The sequence below is a fragment of the Corythoichthys intestinalis genome, chromosome 11, assembly GCF_030265065.1.
Source record: "Corythoichthys intestinalis isolate RoL2023-P3 chromosome 11, ASM3026506v1, whole genome shotgun sequence".
Lineage (NCBI taxonomy): Eukaryota > Metazoa > Chordata > Actinopteri > Syngnathiformes > Syngnathidae > Corythoichthys > Corythoichthys intestinalis.
Genome location: NC_080405.1, coordinates 31,231,312 through 31,249,412, shown reverse-complemented (window position 1 = coordinate 31,249,412; position 18,101 = coordinate 31,231,312). Strand labels below are relative to the sequence as shown.

Here is an 18,101-nt window from a genome sequence, read left to right as displayed (position 1 = left end):
CCACCTATAATCATCACAGTGGAAATTTCACACTGGACTTCAGTCAACAAGGCAATGTGTGCATATTTATTGAGCAGCACAGCAAAAGACACAGTCATATGTAATAGTAGCTGGCAACACTGGTGGATCGCTTGAGTGACCCAAAAAAAAAAAAGAAAAAAAAAAAAAAAAAAAACAGGAAACTGAACACATTGGTCAGATCTGTCCTAGTAAGACAGCTTGAAAACAAAACAAAAAAAAAAGGATATTTATATCACTCATTATTCAACTGACAGGTAGTATACTATATGGCAAATTTCCAAACTGACAATTTACAAAAGTGGATTCCCATGACATACAGAGTTTGTAAAATAAAAATATTGAAATGTGGTCATAAATAACATACAACTGTTAGTTTCAGGTAAAAGCCGACCAACAAACTTTTTTTGGTGGGGGGGTTCAACAATAGTCACATAAACTAGCTAGCAGCGTTAAAGCACTTTATATTCTAATTATTTTAACAACAATAAAAACTGGGGTCACAGAACATGACCCTTCCCAATGCTCTAATGCATTTTCATTTTTTTCTTGTGGCCAGTGTTTCATTCATCAGTTTTTTGTAATTCAACTTTTGCAGCGTGCTTTTTATCTTGTGAATAGTTACAGCAATAGTGAATAGCAATAATTTCTTTACATTTGTTGTACTATTTAAAACGTATCAATGTTTCTGCTATGAAGTCATCCAGGTTACGTACGGTCATCTGCAAAGCCTGAATTGCGTCAATTGTAATCTTATTGAATTTGATGTGTGGGGTTATCTTTTTTGTGTGTTCATTTTCCATAAATGTACCAACTTATTTAATTAGCATATTATAATGAAATGTGAAATCAATTAAAGCAACAATCTTGATAAAGAGAAAATTGCCTCAATGTTGTTCTATGAAACTTTAGCAGCATGCGCTTGTACTGTACAGTAGTACATCAACAGTAGTCCAGCAATCATTGGCAATCACTAGCAGTAATAAGCGAAGATCGATTAAAATGTGTAAGATAACTAAAATGGGATGTATTGACCCATCGTTGACAGGAATAGTAATCATAACTTATCAAGCAACTGAAAAAAAAATAAGAATAACAATCAATTCAAACCAATGCAAAAGTTAAACATAAGGATTGCTGCCTGGTTGTGATTCTGAACTTTCAGAAAGGTTAATTGTTGACTTGGCTACTTATTGTACACAGTTTTGCATATTTATATATTTGCTGTACATTCTTATTCTGAGGCGCTAAAAACTCAAGTTGCAAAAGCTAAAATTTGCCAGTACTGGCAATATGGAGGGAAAAAACATGGGCAAACGTCACCTGTCATATCTCTGCATCCAAACCTGAGCAGGCAGCATTTCTTAAATGATGCACTCAAAAATAAAATTGGTCTTTAAAATCGAACCAGCCAATCAAAAAATATATATAAAGGTGCTCTTCATGCCTTGTACTTCTCCTTCCCTGTTTCGCTAATGACGCAGATATGCTGAAACACAAAAGAAGCCAGCAATTAGGAACTGGAATAAACTCAGAAAAATTGATGGACATGGAAGATGCTAGAAGAAGGAACTGTACAGATGAAATAACTCTAAAGGTTAGCCACAAATGATGAGTTTCTTCAAGATGTAAAAAAGTAATGACATTCTTTCCTGTATGAACTGTTCTCTGATTATTCAAATATGTACTTCCTCTTTCAACCGAAATCCCACATTTACCATGTTTTGAAGACGTTACACAAGGAGACCAAATCCAACAAGATAGCATTATCATGTTTTTGACAGAGTTAGGACATCGATTCAGCTGAAACAAAATTAGATTACTTTATAATAAGATTTTTATGAGTAAAGTCCTGGAGCTTTTTGTAAACAAGTCTGGCTGCTGTGCTAGACACTGTTGCTAGCTAAGAAGAAAGTGAAAAGTCATCTGTGGCGGAATTTCATCAAATAGAAAATACATACTCACGTTTAGATCTCGAAAGTACTCGTTGTAGTCTAGCGCATACCCCACCACAAATTTGTCAGGAACCTCAAAGCCTATAACTGAAAACAGAAGCCAAATAGATCAGTCTCCTCATGTTTGAGGTTTTTGACATAACGAAAAGTTTCAACTCACAGTCTGGTCTGTACCCAACACTTCTTGGCGTCCTCTTCACCAACAAACTGTAATGAGATTCAGCTTCAATTTAAGAGGATTCACAAAATGATTGTTTCATTATTTTGGATTTTGAGTTGCCGTTTTAGCATTGTGCTTTTCTTTTAAGTGGTTTAAACCTTGGACGTCCCTGATCTGAAAATAAAATAGATAATACAAAATAAGGATCCAACAATACTCAGTTTTACATTGAACCGTTCAATATGCCCTCTTTGATTCAATACACAAAAACATTCGATCCCAATAAAAAGCTCCCAAATTGAATTTTCCGATTTTTGTCGTCTCTCTCGCTAAAATGTCTGGCGCAGCTTTGCCTTGAAAAAACAAACTCTGCCACTGGGAACCCCCCTCCTCCACTCCTCCCCCAAATTGCATGAAAGGTGGGAGCTGCGGCGCATGAGGATCATTGCTCGTGAGGAAAGACAGACACTTAAGAAGGCGGCTTGCCTGCTTCAATATCGTGTAGAGCCGTTGTTTGGCAGCATTTTGGGCGAACTGATACGCTATCCCCACTCGTGCGTATTTAACAAACACTGTCTTTAAGGATACAACAAAGTCCGCCAATATATTGTTGCCGACTTGGCTGCTACGAACAACCTCACTTTGAAAATAGACAGCTGGACACCCCGGGACGACACTGAGAGCTATCTCAAGGTTACATGATAAACAATGAGTAGCAAATTAAGAGCGCTGTACGTCAAACTCATCCTGTTTATGAAAGTCGATTGTCAAATGCTGGTGTTGTGCAGTAATGAGCAGACGTGACTTGTGTGGTGTTTGTGAATTTTTTTTAATGCCCAACAACACTCGCGCGCGCACACTAGATATCATCAAATAGCAACTTAGATGTGCTACGTTAGATTCCCCCAAAGTCCCATGCCATTGGCTGCGTGAGCCCAGAGTGATCATGGGATGCGTAGTCCATATAGTACATGAATTAAAAACTGCCATGGCTGAATGGAAGTTATGCAGGGCAAATCAATGCATACCAGTGACTATAGATAATGCTGCAAATATTGCTAATTCAGTACGTAACACAGATGGACTCGGACCGCTAATAGGATGTTTTGCTCATATGTTAAACATACCTGCTAAGAGAGCAGTAGCAATCAACAGTGTGCCCTGCCTCACTTTACAAACAGTAAAGATTGTTCTCAATATTATGCACTATAATGCATGTTTATATGATGGCCTAGTTATTTTTGCTTGTCAGCAAAATTAAAAAAAAAAAAAAAAAAAAAAACACTTGTATTTTTTTGTTTCAGAGCATTAAATGTATTGTATTGAATCGAATCGAAAATCGTGTCCCTCGTATCGAAAATCGTACTGAACTGTGACTTAACTGTATCGTTGCATCCCTAATACATAATAGATATAGGCGTCCAATCCATTTTGAGTGTGAGGGTGAATGTCCATTCGCTGCCATCCCTCTTAGTTCAAATGTACTTTATGACTATTAGGCTAGGTTCATACTACAGGTCTTAATGCACAAATCTGATTTTTTGTCATATCGTTTTTTTGGGCGTGCCCGTTCAGACTGCCTTTGTCCATTGAGACCATTCAAGTATTATGCATGCGCGCTAATTCGCAGTCCGACACGCACTGAGCAAGACGACCCACATGCGCAGAAGCATCAAACAAATGACCACACATGCTGGCTGTCATCCATCATTCCAGGGATATCATATTTTGCTTTTCAAAAAGAGGACACAAATAACAGACATAAATAATCCTAGTTTAGGTTTATATTCAAAGTTTATATGGATTGATAGCATGCACGCACTGTCCGTGCATGTCACACACACATACGGGCAGTTTGTCCCAACTCTCGGCCGTGTAAGTAATGTTGAAATATTGCTCATATAGAGCAGAGAGAAAACCGATCATTCTCAGGCTTATCCTCAACCCATTTTTATTTTTTTATGACTGTTGTCAAGCCCGGCCCTTCCCCAAAAGCAGTGTTCAATGCAAGCTAAGCGCTAATAACGCACAGCTGCATCTCTACCGTAGCGTCTCTCTCGCTTTTGATGACGTAATTGCTGCATGAATTCCAATTTGGGACCGCCGCGACAGCCTGGAAAAATGTGGCCCAGATCGGATTTGAACCACATACGAAACTGACCCAGATCGGATTTGAAATGGTCCAGTTCTATGCGACTTGTCACGTTCCGACCGTGAAGTTAATGCCTCACTCAAGTCGAAAAAACACGAAAAAATCGTATTCGTGTATTAAGACCTGTAGTATGAACGTAGCCTTTGTCTCAAACTCATAAAAAAAAAAATAAAAGGATGAGTGGACGTCCATCATGGTCAATGGTGCTGAATGTCCTCAACTATTGACAAAGGTCTGTGTTTCAAAGAGCGAGGATTTACATTACCTTGCCACTTTAACCATTTTAGGATTGTACTGTTTGAGGAGTTGCAATAATGTCTTCATGGTCTTTCCCGTGTCGATAATATCCTGAAAGACATCAACAGAGACCTTTAATGTTATCCTAGCAGCGACCGGTCTATAATTAAAGTAATCGGCATGTACGTACCTCGACAATCAGCACATTCTGTGAAAAAAAAAATGAAGTTGAGTTGAGTGGAATTTGAAAGACTTGATCTTTCTCTGTGCCTATATTAAGTCGCACAGTAACACAGGACGTTTACTATAGCAGCGCTTGTAATAAAGACTGGAAATAGCATTTTTTTCTTTGAGGAAAAACTTTGCTTTTCCATGGGCAAATTTTGGGAGGAAATTTTTTTTTTGCAAGTTAATCTGTAGGACCGGAAAAAATATAAGAGTGGGTTGCAGATATGGAATATTAGTATTAGGATAAACTTTATTTGCTTGGTTAATGAGCAATTATGAATAGAAAAAAACAGTTTATACAGTGAACTTCACAGTGAAGAATTATTATTTCATGAATTAACGTTTTGTATAGAAGGAAATGGAGGTCCAGAAAAGTTCCATTTCAAAGCATTCTGAAAGGGATCCACTGATAGAAATACTTGTAGTTCTTTAAAGATAAACGTTATTATGAGTTAAAATAATTTGATATGAAAACCCCTCGTGATGTTTTGGTTTTTATACAATTTGTAAAATTAGTTTAACTAGTATGTCGCGATTGTTGTTGACGTCGCAGGGCGGTGACGTCACATAGTTTCACAGCAGAGCTTCCAGAGTATGACTCTAGCGACATAAACATGTCATCTGTTCAACCCTTTCTATTTAAACCCGAGAGGAACATTAATGAGCATTACAGCACTGTCGATATTTCACAAAGCGAGCAGCAAAAGCAAAATGAACAGGAAAGACGGCGTTCTGCCAAAATGTGCAACACATACAAGAGGCGAATTTGACACCCAAAGTACTACCGTGCGCTTTTAGCTTGTTTTGTTTTGATGCATACAGACAGAACATACTAAAGATGCCTTAAGAAAATACTTAAACGTAGTAAAATCAAATAAGGGTGGTTTAAATACGCTTCGTGACTAACGTGGTCAACAGATCAACAATCTGCTTTAAAGTTACCACAAGAAAACACAATGCTTAAACTATGCAAGGGAAACACATGCAAAAAGTATTTTGAGGCAATGAAAAGGTAATACAAGAATCGATCAAAAAAAGTAAGTACTCGCCGCTTTTAACAGATGTGCTCATGTGTTTGACATCTCGCCATGTAGGCGGAATTGCAGTAACCTGGTTAGGTTCGTCGAGTGACTGTGACAAACTACGTCATCACCCCGAGCGTCCATTGCGGGCATAAAACATGGCACCCTGCTTAGCTCAAAACATGTACTAAATATTATAGATTTTTAAATCAATGGGAATGTTTTATGTGTTTCTAATAACATATTTTGGTAAAAGAAAACAAATGTGGCTTATTAGACCCTATAAGTCCGAGATTCTCTTTAAGTGGAGCTACTAATAAATGAGCATCAACTCACACACCTTGCCTGTCAGAGTAGACAAGTCATCTCCTCCAATGACTTTGATTTCTCCTGTTGACTGGTCATTCTTCAAGAACAGGAAATGGAAAAACTTAATGCAATTGTAAAAATGAAGGTCAACAAAAAGTCATGAAATAGAATTACACAGTAGCTCTTGAGGCGAATGAAGTCCACTGTCATAGGGATGGAGCGGTCACTGTTCCGGTTCAGCGCCTTGATGTAGTCCAGGAGGTCTGCAAAGAACTTGTAGCCTCCTTTCAGCACGCAGAGGGCTACAATGTGATGCCCTCCCATTTCCTTCATAATCTCCCTTGCTAATCGCTCTGTCCTGGTATCACATGGGGAGAGGGAACGAGAGGACAGTGGATGCTTCATTTTTCTGTGGTAGTCAGCAATAGTTTCCACTTATTTTCCGTTTGTGTCATTGGGCAATGAGTCATTTCTAAAGTTCAGCTTTAAAGAATCACATGTAAACTCCAGAAACTGTATGCAGATGACGTGTTAACATTTTCAAACCCAAAGAAATTTACAAAGTACCGGTAATCACCGATTCCCCCATTTTAGAAGACATTAGCCCAGGGGTCAGGAACCTATGGCTCGCGAGCCAGATCTGGCTCTTTTGACGGCTGCATCTGGCTCGCAGACAAATCTTTAAATATAAAAAAAAATAATAAACATTTTTTAATTTTTTTTTTTTAAATGTTTCGTTATACTCCTTTGCGCACTGCGCGAAATGGTGGCGGTCACTGGTCATATGCTGGTGTTGTGCAGTAATGAGCCGACGTGACTTTTGCGGCATATGTTAACTTTTTTAATGCTCCGACAACACTCGCACAATTCACACTAGATATCATCAAATACCAACCTAGATGTGCTACGTTAGACCCCCCCCCGCCAAAGTCCCATGCCATTGGCTGCGTGAGCCCAGGGTTATCATGGGACACATAGTCCGTATACTACAACTGGCGACTAGAAAGCCAGCTCGCAGCAATTTTAGTGGTAAAGTAGCAAACATACATGTCGTTGTGTCTCTCTCTATATTTATTTATTTATCTATTAATCGCATTGGCAACGCGGATGAGGCAGAGACACTGTTCAAGTGGGGTCACCGTATTTTGCTGTCGAAAACAGTGGCCGATGTGCGCGTGTGTGTGTAGTAAACTTCCCTCGTTTTTAGTTTTGTTTTCCACATTTGTCAGCTAATTTTAGAAACCTTTTTGAGAAGATGGCAAAAAGAAAAAAGACGAGGAGTATCCTACTTTTCAGCAGGAATGGACAGAGGAATTTGCCCTTGTGGAGAATTCTGACGACTTTGCAGATAAAGACAAGATAATTAAACGGATAAAAGACATGCCTGTGTAGGCAAGAACTGTTGACTTAGAACTGTTGACGATCTTACCATCATGATGTCAAATCAAATTGAGTCAACGCAAATGAAGGACATAAATGCGGCACCGTTTTTTTTCACTCGTTTTAGATGAGTCAACACCCGTAAGCAATTCGTCCCAATTCAGCGTGATTGCAAGGTTTTCACTATAAACGGACAACAAAAGGAGAGGATTTATTCAAGTCCTTCACTGAGTTCACTAAAGAAAAAAATCTACCGATGTATAAACTTGTTTCAGTGTGCACTGATGGTGCTCCGTGCGTGGTGGGGAAAAACAGGATTCGTGGCGCTTTGTGCACATGAAAAGAGACGCATCCTAAGTTTCTAAACGCCTGCAGGAAGCGTAACCCCACCAAGTATCAACCAGACTACAAAGCCATCAGAAAAACCATGCAGCACCAGAAGTCGCATTAATGGTAAGAAATACTCATCATTGATTAACAACAGCATGACACTGCTATTAAAAAAATTCGGAGACCAACCCAAACTCTTGTACTTGAATAGTGTTGAAATTATATAAAATGCACACATTACTTGTCATTTTAGTTTTAAACATATTCTATGGCTCTCATGGAATTAAACATTTTTAAAAATGTGGTTCTCGTGGCTCTCACAGCCAAAAAGGTTCCCAAGCCCTGCATTAGCCAATGGTATTTTTTGAAGCAAAGCCAGTCAGTGCCTACCTGTCCAAAATGAGTCCATGAGGGATGTAGACCCGCTCCAAGTCACATGCATAGTGCTTTGGTATGCAGAAGAGGTCCAGGTCGTACCCTTGCTCCTCATCAGTGATCTGAAAGGAAGGAAGAAATGGGGGTGTTACCCAACATCACATTCGTCTGATGAAAGAGCGGTACAAGATAAGCTGACAAGGTCATTATTATGTCGTAACTTTCCCACGAAAAAGTTGAAACTGCACCGCAAGAGTATTCAGACATTCCCCGAGGTCAAATGATCTTTTTTAAAAGCATGTCATTGTACTGAAGCATTTTCAGTTCAACCATTCTAAAATGCCTGGATTTTCTTCAACTGCAAGCACTACTATGGGTGCCGAGCCCTTGACAAACATTTCCTTAAAAAAACCTATACAATGTTTCCTGTCAAAGAGCCTCCAGCTCTGCACAAGCGTTTGCCTGATGAACCCAGATGACATAACTGGTGTCATGTGAAAGCTGAGAAGTGGGTGCCTATCTTGAGGTGCCTTGGGAATAACACGGGTGATACCAAGCAGACTAACGGTTTTGAGGCCACAAGGCGTGCATCCGGAAAAGAAGAGCGCTACAAGAGAACCCTACGCACGGCACAATTAAGGCAGAGGTGAATGAACAAAAAAAAACATGTCCATCTGTTTGGGCAACACGCTTAACAGTTTCATACAGGGCAGATGTCCCTCAAGGTCACATGATCCGAGAATCCCCCCCCCCCCCCCCCCCTCCACTCGCATAATGCGAGGTGAACTCTCTACAACACAACCTTGAAGTTTGTGCAGGCAAATTCTATGTTTGCCAAGAGTGTACCGAACAACATTTGAAAACCTGATACAGGAGCATGAACTATCAGCCGACTTAAAAATATTTCTTTATTTGATTATGTTTTGAGAGAAAAATTCTTTACTCTCCTGTTGGTCATTCCTCATAAAGGTTTGTCATGACATCAAACAACATACAATTTGACGCCGACTTGAAACTGCAGGCGTTAAAAATAGAAGTGGTGAAATGGATGAATGTGTGAATACATAACCAAGAGACAGATAGTCTAAAGAATTTGCAGTGTAGATGGAATTTTCCTACCTACAAACAACCTTTAGGGTCTTTCATTTAGCATTTACAAGCTTGTAATCAGTCTGCCAAATTGAAGAATGACATGTGAGTGACTGTGCTTTTTGGTGACATTGTGTTTACTCTTGTTAAATTGGACCATAGAAAACATAGGAGAGAGTTGTCTCAGAAAATTAGAAAATGACCCGTTTAATCTTCTTGAGACAACAGTAGCAAATGTTATTCCAAACTTAATTATACTGTAACCAACCCCCCTGGAAGAGTTCAGAAGAGAAAAACTCCATAGTCAAGTTACTTCACTGTCTGATTGCACCAACGGACTTCATGGGAGACCGTCATAAAAAAGTCAAAATGGAATTTGTCACTGCGCAAACAGAGAAGCATCAGCGCCTCAAAAGACAAAATTGCAATAAGACTGCCCTGTCACGATTGAATACTTTTAGCATCAATCACTTCTTTATTATTAAATTAAATAGTTTAGTCATCTGACTCTTATACGCACTGATCCAAATACTGTTCGAGAAGCTGAAGTACGCTTCCTGCCATCAGTCAAGTGCCTGAGAATTTCAGCAGTTTGCCTAAGGAAAATACCTTGGACAAGCGCACATTTTCTCAAAATTCTACTGTATGCCTCACAAAAACCAGTTCAACAAGATACCATATTTTTGCCTGGGCCCGTTTCATTAGTTAACAGAGGTGTGACTATATATGGTGATACTATATTGCGATATTTTGTCTCCCAATAAGTTACTGATATGCTTGCGCCATGAATCGATATATCCTTTTAAAAAGATGCCACTATGTAATAAAGAAATTGAAAGGTTACTCATTTTCCACTAGAAAAGTGTTAACTCATTGGCTGCTAGATGTCTAATCCATTTTGACTTGGAGGGACGAATGAACATTCGTCCATTCATTCATTCCCCCGCCCAGTCAAAAAGAAATGAACATCTAGTGCCGTCAATGGTACTCAAACATGAACATTCAAAGCCAGTCTTCCGACTCCAAGTTGAAATAAATTGTATGTCTATCGTTAGCAATGTTAAGACTGACACTCATCTGTTTACAAGAATGTTGAAATATTGTAACCTGGCACACCAGACTGATTGTTCCATACATCCCTACGAATATATTCCACATATCGATCTTGGAAATATCCTATTGACACCTGTTACATGGTAGGAAGCTTAAAAAAATTTACGGCTGCTGATTGGATGACAGCTCTTCTCATAACCCTCGTTCCCTGTCAAAAAAAAAGCTTTTAGTGATGTTCTTTGCTCCTCTTTTAATTAGGAAATTAAGTGTAGTTCAGACAAAACTTGGGAAATTGATCTACAAAAACATTTTACATTCCATCATATTATTCAAGCAAATAGTCGCTTCCCGGTCACGTCTACAGCTCACGCCTCTTTTCTCTGATTGGCTCGCCATCAGAAGGTGACCAAGCCACAGTACAACGTATTGGTTTGCGAAAGAGAACATTTTTTCCCATCATGTAAAGCTTTTCATGATGTTCTTTCCTTTCCTATTAATGAGGAAATAAGCGTTTTTCTGACAAAACATTTGTAATTCAACTAGGGGTACACGATATCCATTTTTTGAAACCGATACCGATAACTTCCTGCTCCTCAAGGCCGATACCGATACGATAACCGATAATGTACGTATATATAATTTTTCCATGTAAATTCACCTTAGTTTTTGAACACCTGTAGGTCAAAAATACTAGTGGTTGATTCAGCTTAGATTTGCCTTTGACCAAACCAGAATTTTCATGATGACATGAACATTACTATAATGAACAAAACAAAGACAGTAACAAAACTTTGCATACTGGAAAAACAGGAGTGGAAACAAACGCACAAATCCCAATCCGACACCGTGCCAAAAGTATTATTAATAGGGCCGATAATATATTATGTTATCAGATTTATTGGGATGACGTCATAACTCTATTATCGGACCAGTAATTATCGGACCGATAATTATCGTGCACCTCTAAATTCAACTATCTACAAGAACCGCCTTGCACTTTGAAATTGTATTCAACCATATAGTTGCTTCCTGGTCACGTCCGCAACTCCTGCCTCGTTCTCATGATTGGCTCAAATGTCAAATGACCGGTGAAGTGGTTGGACAGTTGAGAGTTGAAATACGGTATGATGAATCGATGAATCAGGAAGTACCGTTTTTCTTGCAAGGCGAGCAATGATGTAGTGTTGCTGAATTTATGGATTGAAATATTCGCCTAGTCTGTGAGGAAGACAAAAGTTTTGGATGGATTTGACAGGCCCAAAAAAAATTATTTAAACTTATTTACTTTTACAGTGAGAAGTGGCTTTTTTGTCTTTTAAGTATTGTGGTACCACTACATTAGAGCAGGGCGGTAAACCGAAAATTTACCTTTACCGAAATTCTTCACGATGACCGACGTAATTTTGACCATGTCGGTAAATTCGGTAATTTACTAAAAGAAGAAAATATAGTCTTTTCATCCCGCTTTGACTCTGTGTTGTTCGGCTATGTTCATTTCCCTTTAAGAAAGCAGAAAGTGTGCTTACGTTTGGAGTCACATGGTTTTCAGGAAGCCAATCAAACAGAAGCCCGGTAGGCTAACGCTAGCTGCTAACGCTAGCGGCTAACGCTACAAGTAAACGGGATGAAGTCGGGCTTACGTTAGCTTCGCCAAACTTTCACCCGAAATTAAGTAAACTCTTGACAGTTTCCAGATAGGGATGGAAAAACCGAGGCTTTCTGAAACAATGAACCACTTTTAAGACAATTGCCCTAAATTGAATCACTGTTTGACACACTGCAAGAGCCCCATCTACTGGATAAACAGTGCACGTTTCTTTTTAAAAGTAAAGTTGACAAATTGCCTCAGCATTACATACAGTATCTTCAATAGAATTAAGTGGATGTCGTCTATTTCAACCAGGAGATCGTGTCGTCATTAAGTGTGATTTACACAATTAAAGTTGACCTCTTTAAGCCTGTGTCATTGCTTTTGTCTGTGAAGATGTGTTCAAAGCAGTATTTGTAATACACGACAGTGCTAATCTTCTAAGTGGCTCGTCCTAGATGACGGGGAGTAACTATGTATTGTTTATTTTTTGTAAAAATTACAGTACAGTAAGCACAGTGCTTGGGAACAGGAATATTATTTATTGAATACTGTAAGGATTTCCAAAATCATAAGATGTAAATAATTGAGCCGAATAAAAGAAAGGTTTGTGAAACATTTTATTTTTTAATTAAGTATCATTTCTGGGGGGCGGGTGGATGTGTCGTATTTGTATCTATTCTAAATATCTAAACGTATGCCACTATCTAGTGTATAACAATGCGGAATGAATTTAATGAAATTCAAGTGATGATATTTTTCAAGTCATACAAGCTGTTGTAAATGTTCACACAAGAATTCTTATTGTTTTCCAAGATTTTTTTTAATACTTAATGTTTAGACTGCATGTGCAATTGTTAAATTGAAAGCTGGTAAATAAATTTAACGAGAAACTGTTAATTTGTATTCCATGCATTGATTCAAATTTTCAAATTATATAACAGTTTGCTTGGGCGAATTTATCGTCATTTATCGTTATCGAGGTAAATCTGCTCAATTTATCGTGATACGTACTTAAGGCCATATCGCCCAGCCCTACACTACATATGAAGTTAATTCATTCCAGGACCCTGTTTGTAAGTCGAAATGGTCATACAGTAAGTCAAGCAGGAATTTCCCTTAAGAATACATTATTTCATTCATTCGTTCCACAGCCCAAAAACCTACACTAAATCCTTAATAAATACTGCTGTTACTGTTGCAAATAGCAATTACACAGAGCAAAACAAAAAAATTATGAATAAAAATCGGAATAATAATAATAATACCTATAATAACGTAACGAATCGGGTTCTAGTGTGGTAGATGTGTTTTGCATGGTGTACCTGAACGCACCGCGTGGCTGACGTGACCGAATGAGAGAGGACCTTTTACTTTCACTTTTCATGTTCAGCTGTGGCAGACAGTAGGTATGTTGTGTTGCTCACGTTCTGAAATAAATTATTAAAAAATCTGACGAAGCTGGCCATTTTTTCAGAGGAGGACCGTCGAGATCGTGGACATTCTACGGCCGTAATGTCGAAGCAATTCACGCTGATATTTTTCTATCATTTCCATCTTTATTTCAATTGTAAAACTCACCTTTTCCCACCACCTGCACTAACATTCTTGGAACCTACTGTACGTTGATTTCTCTGACAAGAAAATTCGCCGTGCATCCGTCTTGCGGGAAAACAAACTGCGGCGCTGTCATAAATCATCGTATTTTGAGCATGTCGTCAGATATACAAATAGCGACTCATGTTGTTGGATTCAAGATTTTCTTTTTCATATATTTACCCATTTAAACTTTTTTTTTTTTTTTTCATTTTTCTTTGTTTGGATCAATTATTTATCATCTGACATATCGGAGAAAATGCGACAGTAACAAAAAAAAAAAAAATACAATCAAGGGATAGTTATGAGGTAGATATCCGTGACTTTTTTACAGACTATTTTTTTCATTGTGACATAATTTGTTTTAAAAGTTTAAAATATGAGAGTGAATAATTTTTTCAAGTCGTTTTTTTTTCTTAAACGAAATCAATTAATGATTCGAAGCTTAAAATGACAGGCTGTATGAAAAACAACATCTCGACCACTCCTTGATGTCTGCGATTTCTGCATCGCGACCCTTGTTATATTACCATGTTTCACCCATAAAATCCCCAAAAATCCAGCTGTGGCCATTCACAGCTGTGTCTTGACACTCAGGGATACATGCTACATGGAGTTTTTGGATTGAAACAAGGTAAGTACGCGATAATATCTCGTTAACCCTTTAACACCGAACGTGTCGGCAGCGACGCGTTTACTCATATCGTCTTTGAAGCTTTGTCACGTTGTAATTACATCACCCACGTGTTGCTGGTTGGTTTCGTTTGAAAGTGCGGAAGTTGATGTCCACACCAGTTTTTATTTGAAGTCAATCGGCCAAGAAAAACGGGAGATAATGTCATTTGAGTTTTATAGTTTTATTGCACTGCACGCTGCATGGACCATGTATCCATCTCCATATTTCCATCATTCCTTGTCCTTTTTCAAAACCGAAAGAAACACAAAAGACTAGTTATCCCAAGAGTCGTTGTGATGTCAGGAAGGACGAACCGAATGTGATCATTTTTAATAAATTTCCGGACGAAGCACCAACTATTGAAAGGGAGGCATGCGAAGCAAGCAGCGGCCGTTGTTCTGCCAAAATCTTCTACATCGGCGAAACGTGCTACATTAGTCGAATTTGGCACCCAAAGTACTACCGTGCGCTCTAAACTTGTTTTGTTTAGATGCATACAGAAATAACATACTAAAAAAATGCCTGCAGAAAATACTTAAATGTAGTTATATCAAATAAGGACGGTTTAAATACGCTACGTGACTAATGTGGTGAACTGCTTCAAAGCTAACACAAAAAAACACATTGGTTAAAAGTATGAGAGGGTAATACATGCAAAAAGTATCTTTGAGGCAGCGAAAAGGTTCTAAATAACTAAATAAAAACAAAAATAGTGAGTACTCACCGCTTCTAACCGATGTGCGCATGCGTGTGCCGTGTAGATGCATGCGCAAGCGCGCTGAGCATTGTGTTTCGCCGCGTAGTAAGGAATGGCCGAACACCTGTTGGTTTGAGTGAGCGACTTTGAAACGTGCAGAATGAATCTAAAACTACATTTAGCACAAGCTAATGCATTATTTCATTAACTCAAGGAAGAAGATGAGTCGTATTTGTCGTTGTTTTCCTCTGATGAATCGGCGTCCCGGCGAGTAGAAGTGACAGTAGAGCGCAAAAGAGTAGGCTGTGTGACGTTGTGTGTGGCGCAGCTCGGTGACCTCAAGAAGAAGCTTTATTGAGTGCGCAAAAAAAAAAAAAACTTTATTGGGTCGCATGCCTGAAAATTTTGAATTGAACTACTTGTCAATATTTTTTAAGATACTTTTTTTCAACGTTATATGTTTTTTTTCTTCACTATAATCTTTTCAATTTTTATGTAGATGTGTGTTCGAGAAGCTTGATTGCATGTACGTATATACTTTTGATAAGGTGATGGGTACAACACCTAACTTCACAAAGAGATATCTTCCAAACCCTTTTTGTGTTAGATGATATATATATACATTTTTTTCTCACTATTTTGCACACTACATAACCTGTTTTGACCATAGTATGTGTAAAGGCCAAAAGCGCCTATGACCATACCTGCTGTTTGTGTTGAATTGTCAAACATAAAACTATTCAATCTTATTTTTTTCTATTTAATGTTTATCCTAACAAGTTGAATAAATATTATCAAGCTTCAAAACGGTTGGTCGAGCATGTTTGGTTGTCAATGGGACGTCAACATTACAAATTTTGAAAAAAGATTTTGGGATTTTTTTTGTCTTTTTGGGTCCAAAATGTGGATTATAATTGGTCAGTGAAGAAAACAACAGTTTAGACATGAAGTTCAAGGTGTCCTGAAAAAAGGGACCCAATTTGGCCATTGTAAACAATTTTTTCTTTGAAATATAAAGGCAACATCAAATGCATGCAAATTCGGCCAAAATAGGCTTAGGTGTTAAAGGGTTAAAGTCATGGCGTCTGTAATTCTGCTCTCGCGTGTTCTTACCTCCAGATAGGGTTTTGCTGTTTAAATTTTTCTTCCCCCAGAAAATTGAGATTTTAAGCTTTCCAATGATTTATCACACATGCATATCCCACAATTTGAAATTTGGCCAAATTGGGGGCGGAACTTCAAATCACCTGAGTATTTTGCGCCATAATGAATTACCTTCGTTTTATCGCTGGGTTGAAACAAGAGCGGTTGCACGACATCTGTAAACGGGGGTTTCCAGGGTAAAACAGACAAATCAGAAATAGTTTGGGGGCTTAATGCGCCATGAATCTGCTATGGCAGCATATAGACATTGTTCTATCAAACACAACAGTTATTTTGGCTTAAAATACAGCAGTTTCTTTTATAGAGGAGTGCAAGAGCAGAAACTGCTTTTTCAGTCTTGTGTTTTCTGCCTCATGTAAAGCATGCCACACAATTCATCATTGATACTTTTAAAAATTAGAGATTTCATTTTTACTGTAAACTTTTTTTTTTTTTTTTTTTTTTTTACAGTATGCCTCTTGCTAGTGTTTGTCACATTGTTTTCCTGTACACTGTATATTTTGGGGGGGGGGGGGCGAGGGAGGTCAAACCAATGTAGCGGGGGGGGGGGGGGGGGGGGACTACTGTACTGAGTCACGTACACAACGTGACTGCGTTGCGCAGACCACGTTTTGTCGAGTACAAACTGGCTAAAGAGAAGGGTACAACAAAAATGAGACGAGTGACGCTTACGTCAAGTGTATCCATATAACTACGACGAGCATGCCGACGTCATGCTTGCTGTGAGGGAGACCTACCACAATACACTGGCCAGGTGTCGCCATGTCTCTTTCCGACCAACTCCCGTCCCTTGAAAGTATCTTGCTCCCCGATACAGCGGGTAAAACTGCCTGCCTGGTAAAACAGACTCCTCTGACAGCTCACATGAAGAAGCTAGCTGCGAGTACACGGCACGCTCACTGGCGGGCCGAATGGCACTGAACAGCAAAAGTGGGAGGGTAAAATCAAGTGTCGTGTATTGGCGAGGATGATATCACGTGACCTGTGACAAATCAAGTTTCATTTTGGGCAGCGCCATTGTTGCCAGATTGGGCGGGTTCCTATTTTTTTCAAAGACTCGGGGTGGTGCTGAAGATAAATGTATTGGGCGCGTTGATCAAATTCGGGCTACTTGTCTGGAGAAAATTTGTCCGTTTCTGAATAATCAGTTTTGATTAGTTTTAACTATTTAACTACAATGTTTAACACCTTGAAGTTCAGCTTTGTTACTGAACTGGCATTTTAGCGTCTCACAACGCACAACCTGTGAACTGCATGCAGTGGTGTTACCAGGATGCCAGGTGTGGGTGGGCATTAGTCTTACCTGGGGGGGCAAAAAAAAAAAAAAAAAAACTACAATGCTCAAGTAGATCGAAATCCAGCATCGGGCTACTGCACCTTAAAACATGTTTTGTTTTCTCCTTGAGATAACTGTAGTTGTGATTTGGTCTGAACAAATAAAAGATGATTTGATTTGATTTGATTTGATTTGATTTGATTTGATTTGATTTGATTTGACTTAGAACACATCCATAACTGAACATGCAGGTGACAATGTTTTTTTTTTTTAGGTAACCTATTGTGGTTCCTCGGGTTTATTATTATTATTATGGTTATTCTTTGTTCCGCAGCCCCTTTGAGCTCAATTTGACCACCTTAGAATGTTTCAAAATGCACCAAATTCGACAGGCAGGTAGAGACAGGTGCAATCTTTGATACCGTGTAAAGACAAATTCCAAATACACTATGTAGCGCCCCCTAGCAGTCATTCTTTGTCCCGCCGACGCTTTGAGCCCACTTTGACCCCCTCAGAATGCTTCAAAACTCACCAAACTCAACAGCCAGATGAACACTGGTGAAAACTGATAAAATGTGAGAAAAAAAAAAGAAAAAAAAAAAATTTCAAAATATGCGTAAATGTGTGTAGCGCACTCTAGGAACAAAACCAACAGTTCATTTCAATGCGTGGTGCCCAGAGTGCCGTTAGTACTACATCCAGTTTTCTTTGGGAGGGCAGAGCGTGTCCTTGGGTTGGAACTGCCCCCCCCCCCCCCCCCCCCCCGGTAACGCCCCTGACTGGCCCCTGAAATAGA

General features: G+C 38.9%; 1 protein-coding gene across 1 annotated transcript; it reads right to left on the bottom strand.

The window, feature by feature from the left end:
- Positions 1-45: 45 nt before the first annotated feature.
- On the bottom strand, positions 46-16,947 carry hprt1 (hypoxanthine phosphoribosyltransferase 1). The gene is made up of 9 exons (XM_057850153.1): positions 16,767-16,947; positions 8,182-8,288; positions 6,256-6,439; positions 6,113-6,178; positions 4,713-4,730; positions 4,551-4,633; positions 2,134-2,180; positions 1,984-2,060; positions 46-1,507 (listed from the first exon to the last, which is right to left on the bottom strand). The coding sequence occupies exons 1-9, from the start codon at positions 16,791-16,793 to the stop codon at positions 1,460-1,462; spliced, it is 657 nt and encodes a 218-aa protein (XP_057706136.1). The 5' UTR covers positions 16,794-16,947; the 3' UTR covers positions 46-1,459.
- Positions 16,948-18,101: the final 1,154 nt, after the last annotated feature.

Excerpts from the sequence above, each read along its gene's own strand:
- hprt1 (XM_057850153.1), bottom strand. The coding sequence starts at position 16,793 with ATGGCGACACCTGGCCAGTGTATTGTG. Across the intron at positions 8,289-16,766 it reads CACCTGGCCAGTGTATTGTG|ATCACTGATGAGGAGCAAGG; the intron begins GTAGGTCTCCCT and ends CCTTCCTTTCAG. Across the intron at positions 2,061-2,133 it reads TGTTGGGTACAGACCAGACT|TTATAGGCTTTGAGGTTCCT; the intron begins GTGAGTTGAAAC and ends TTCTGTTTTCAG.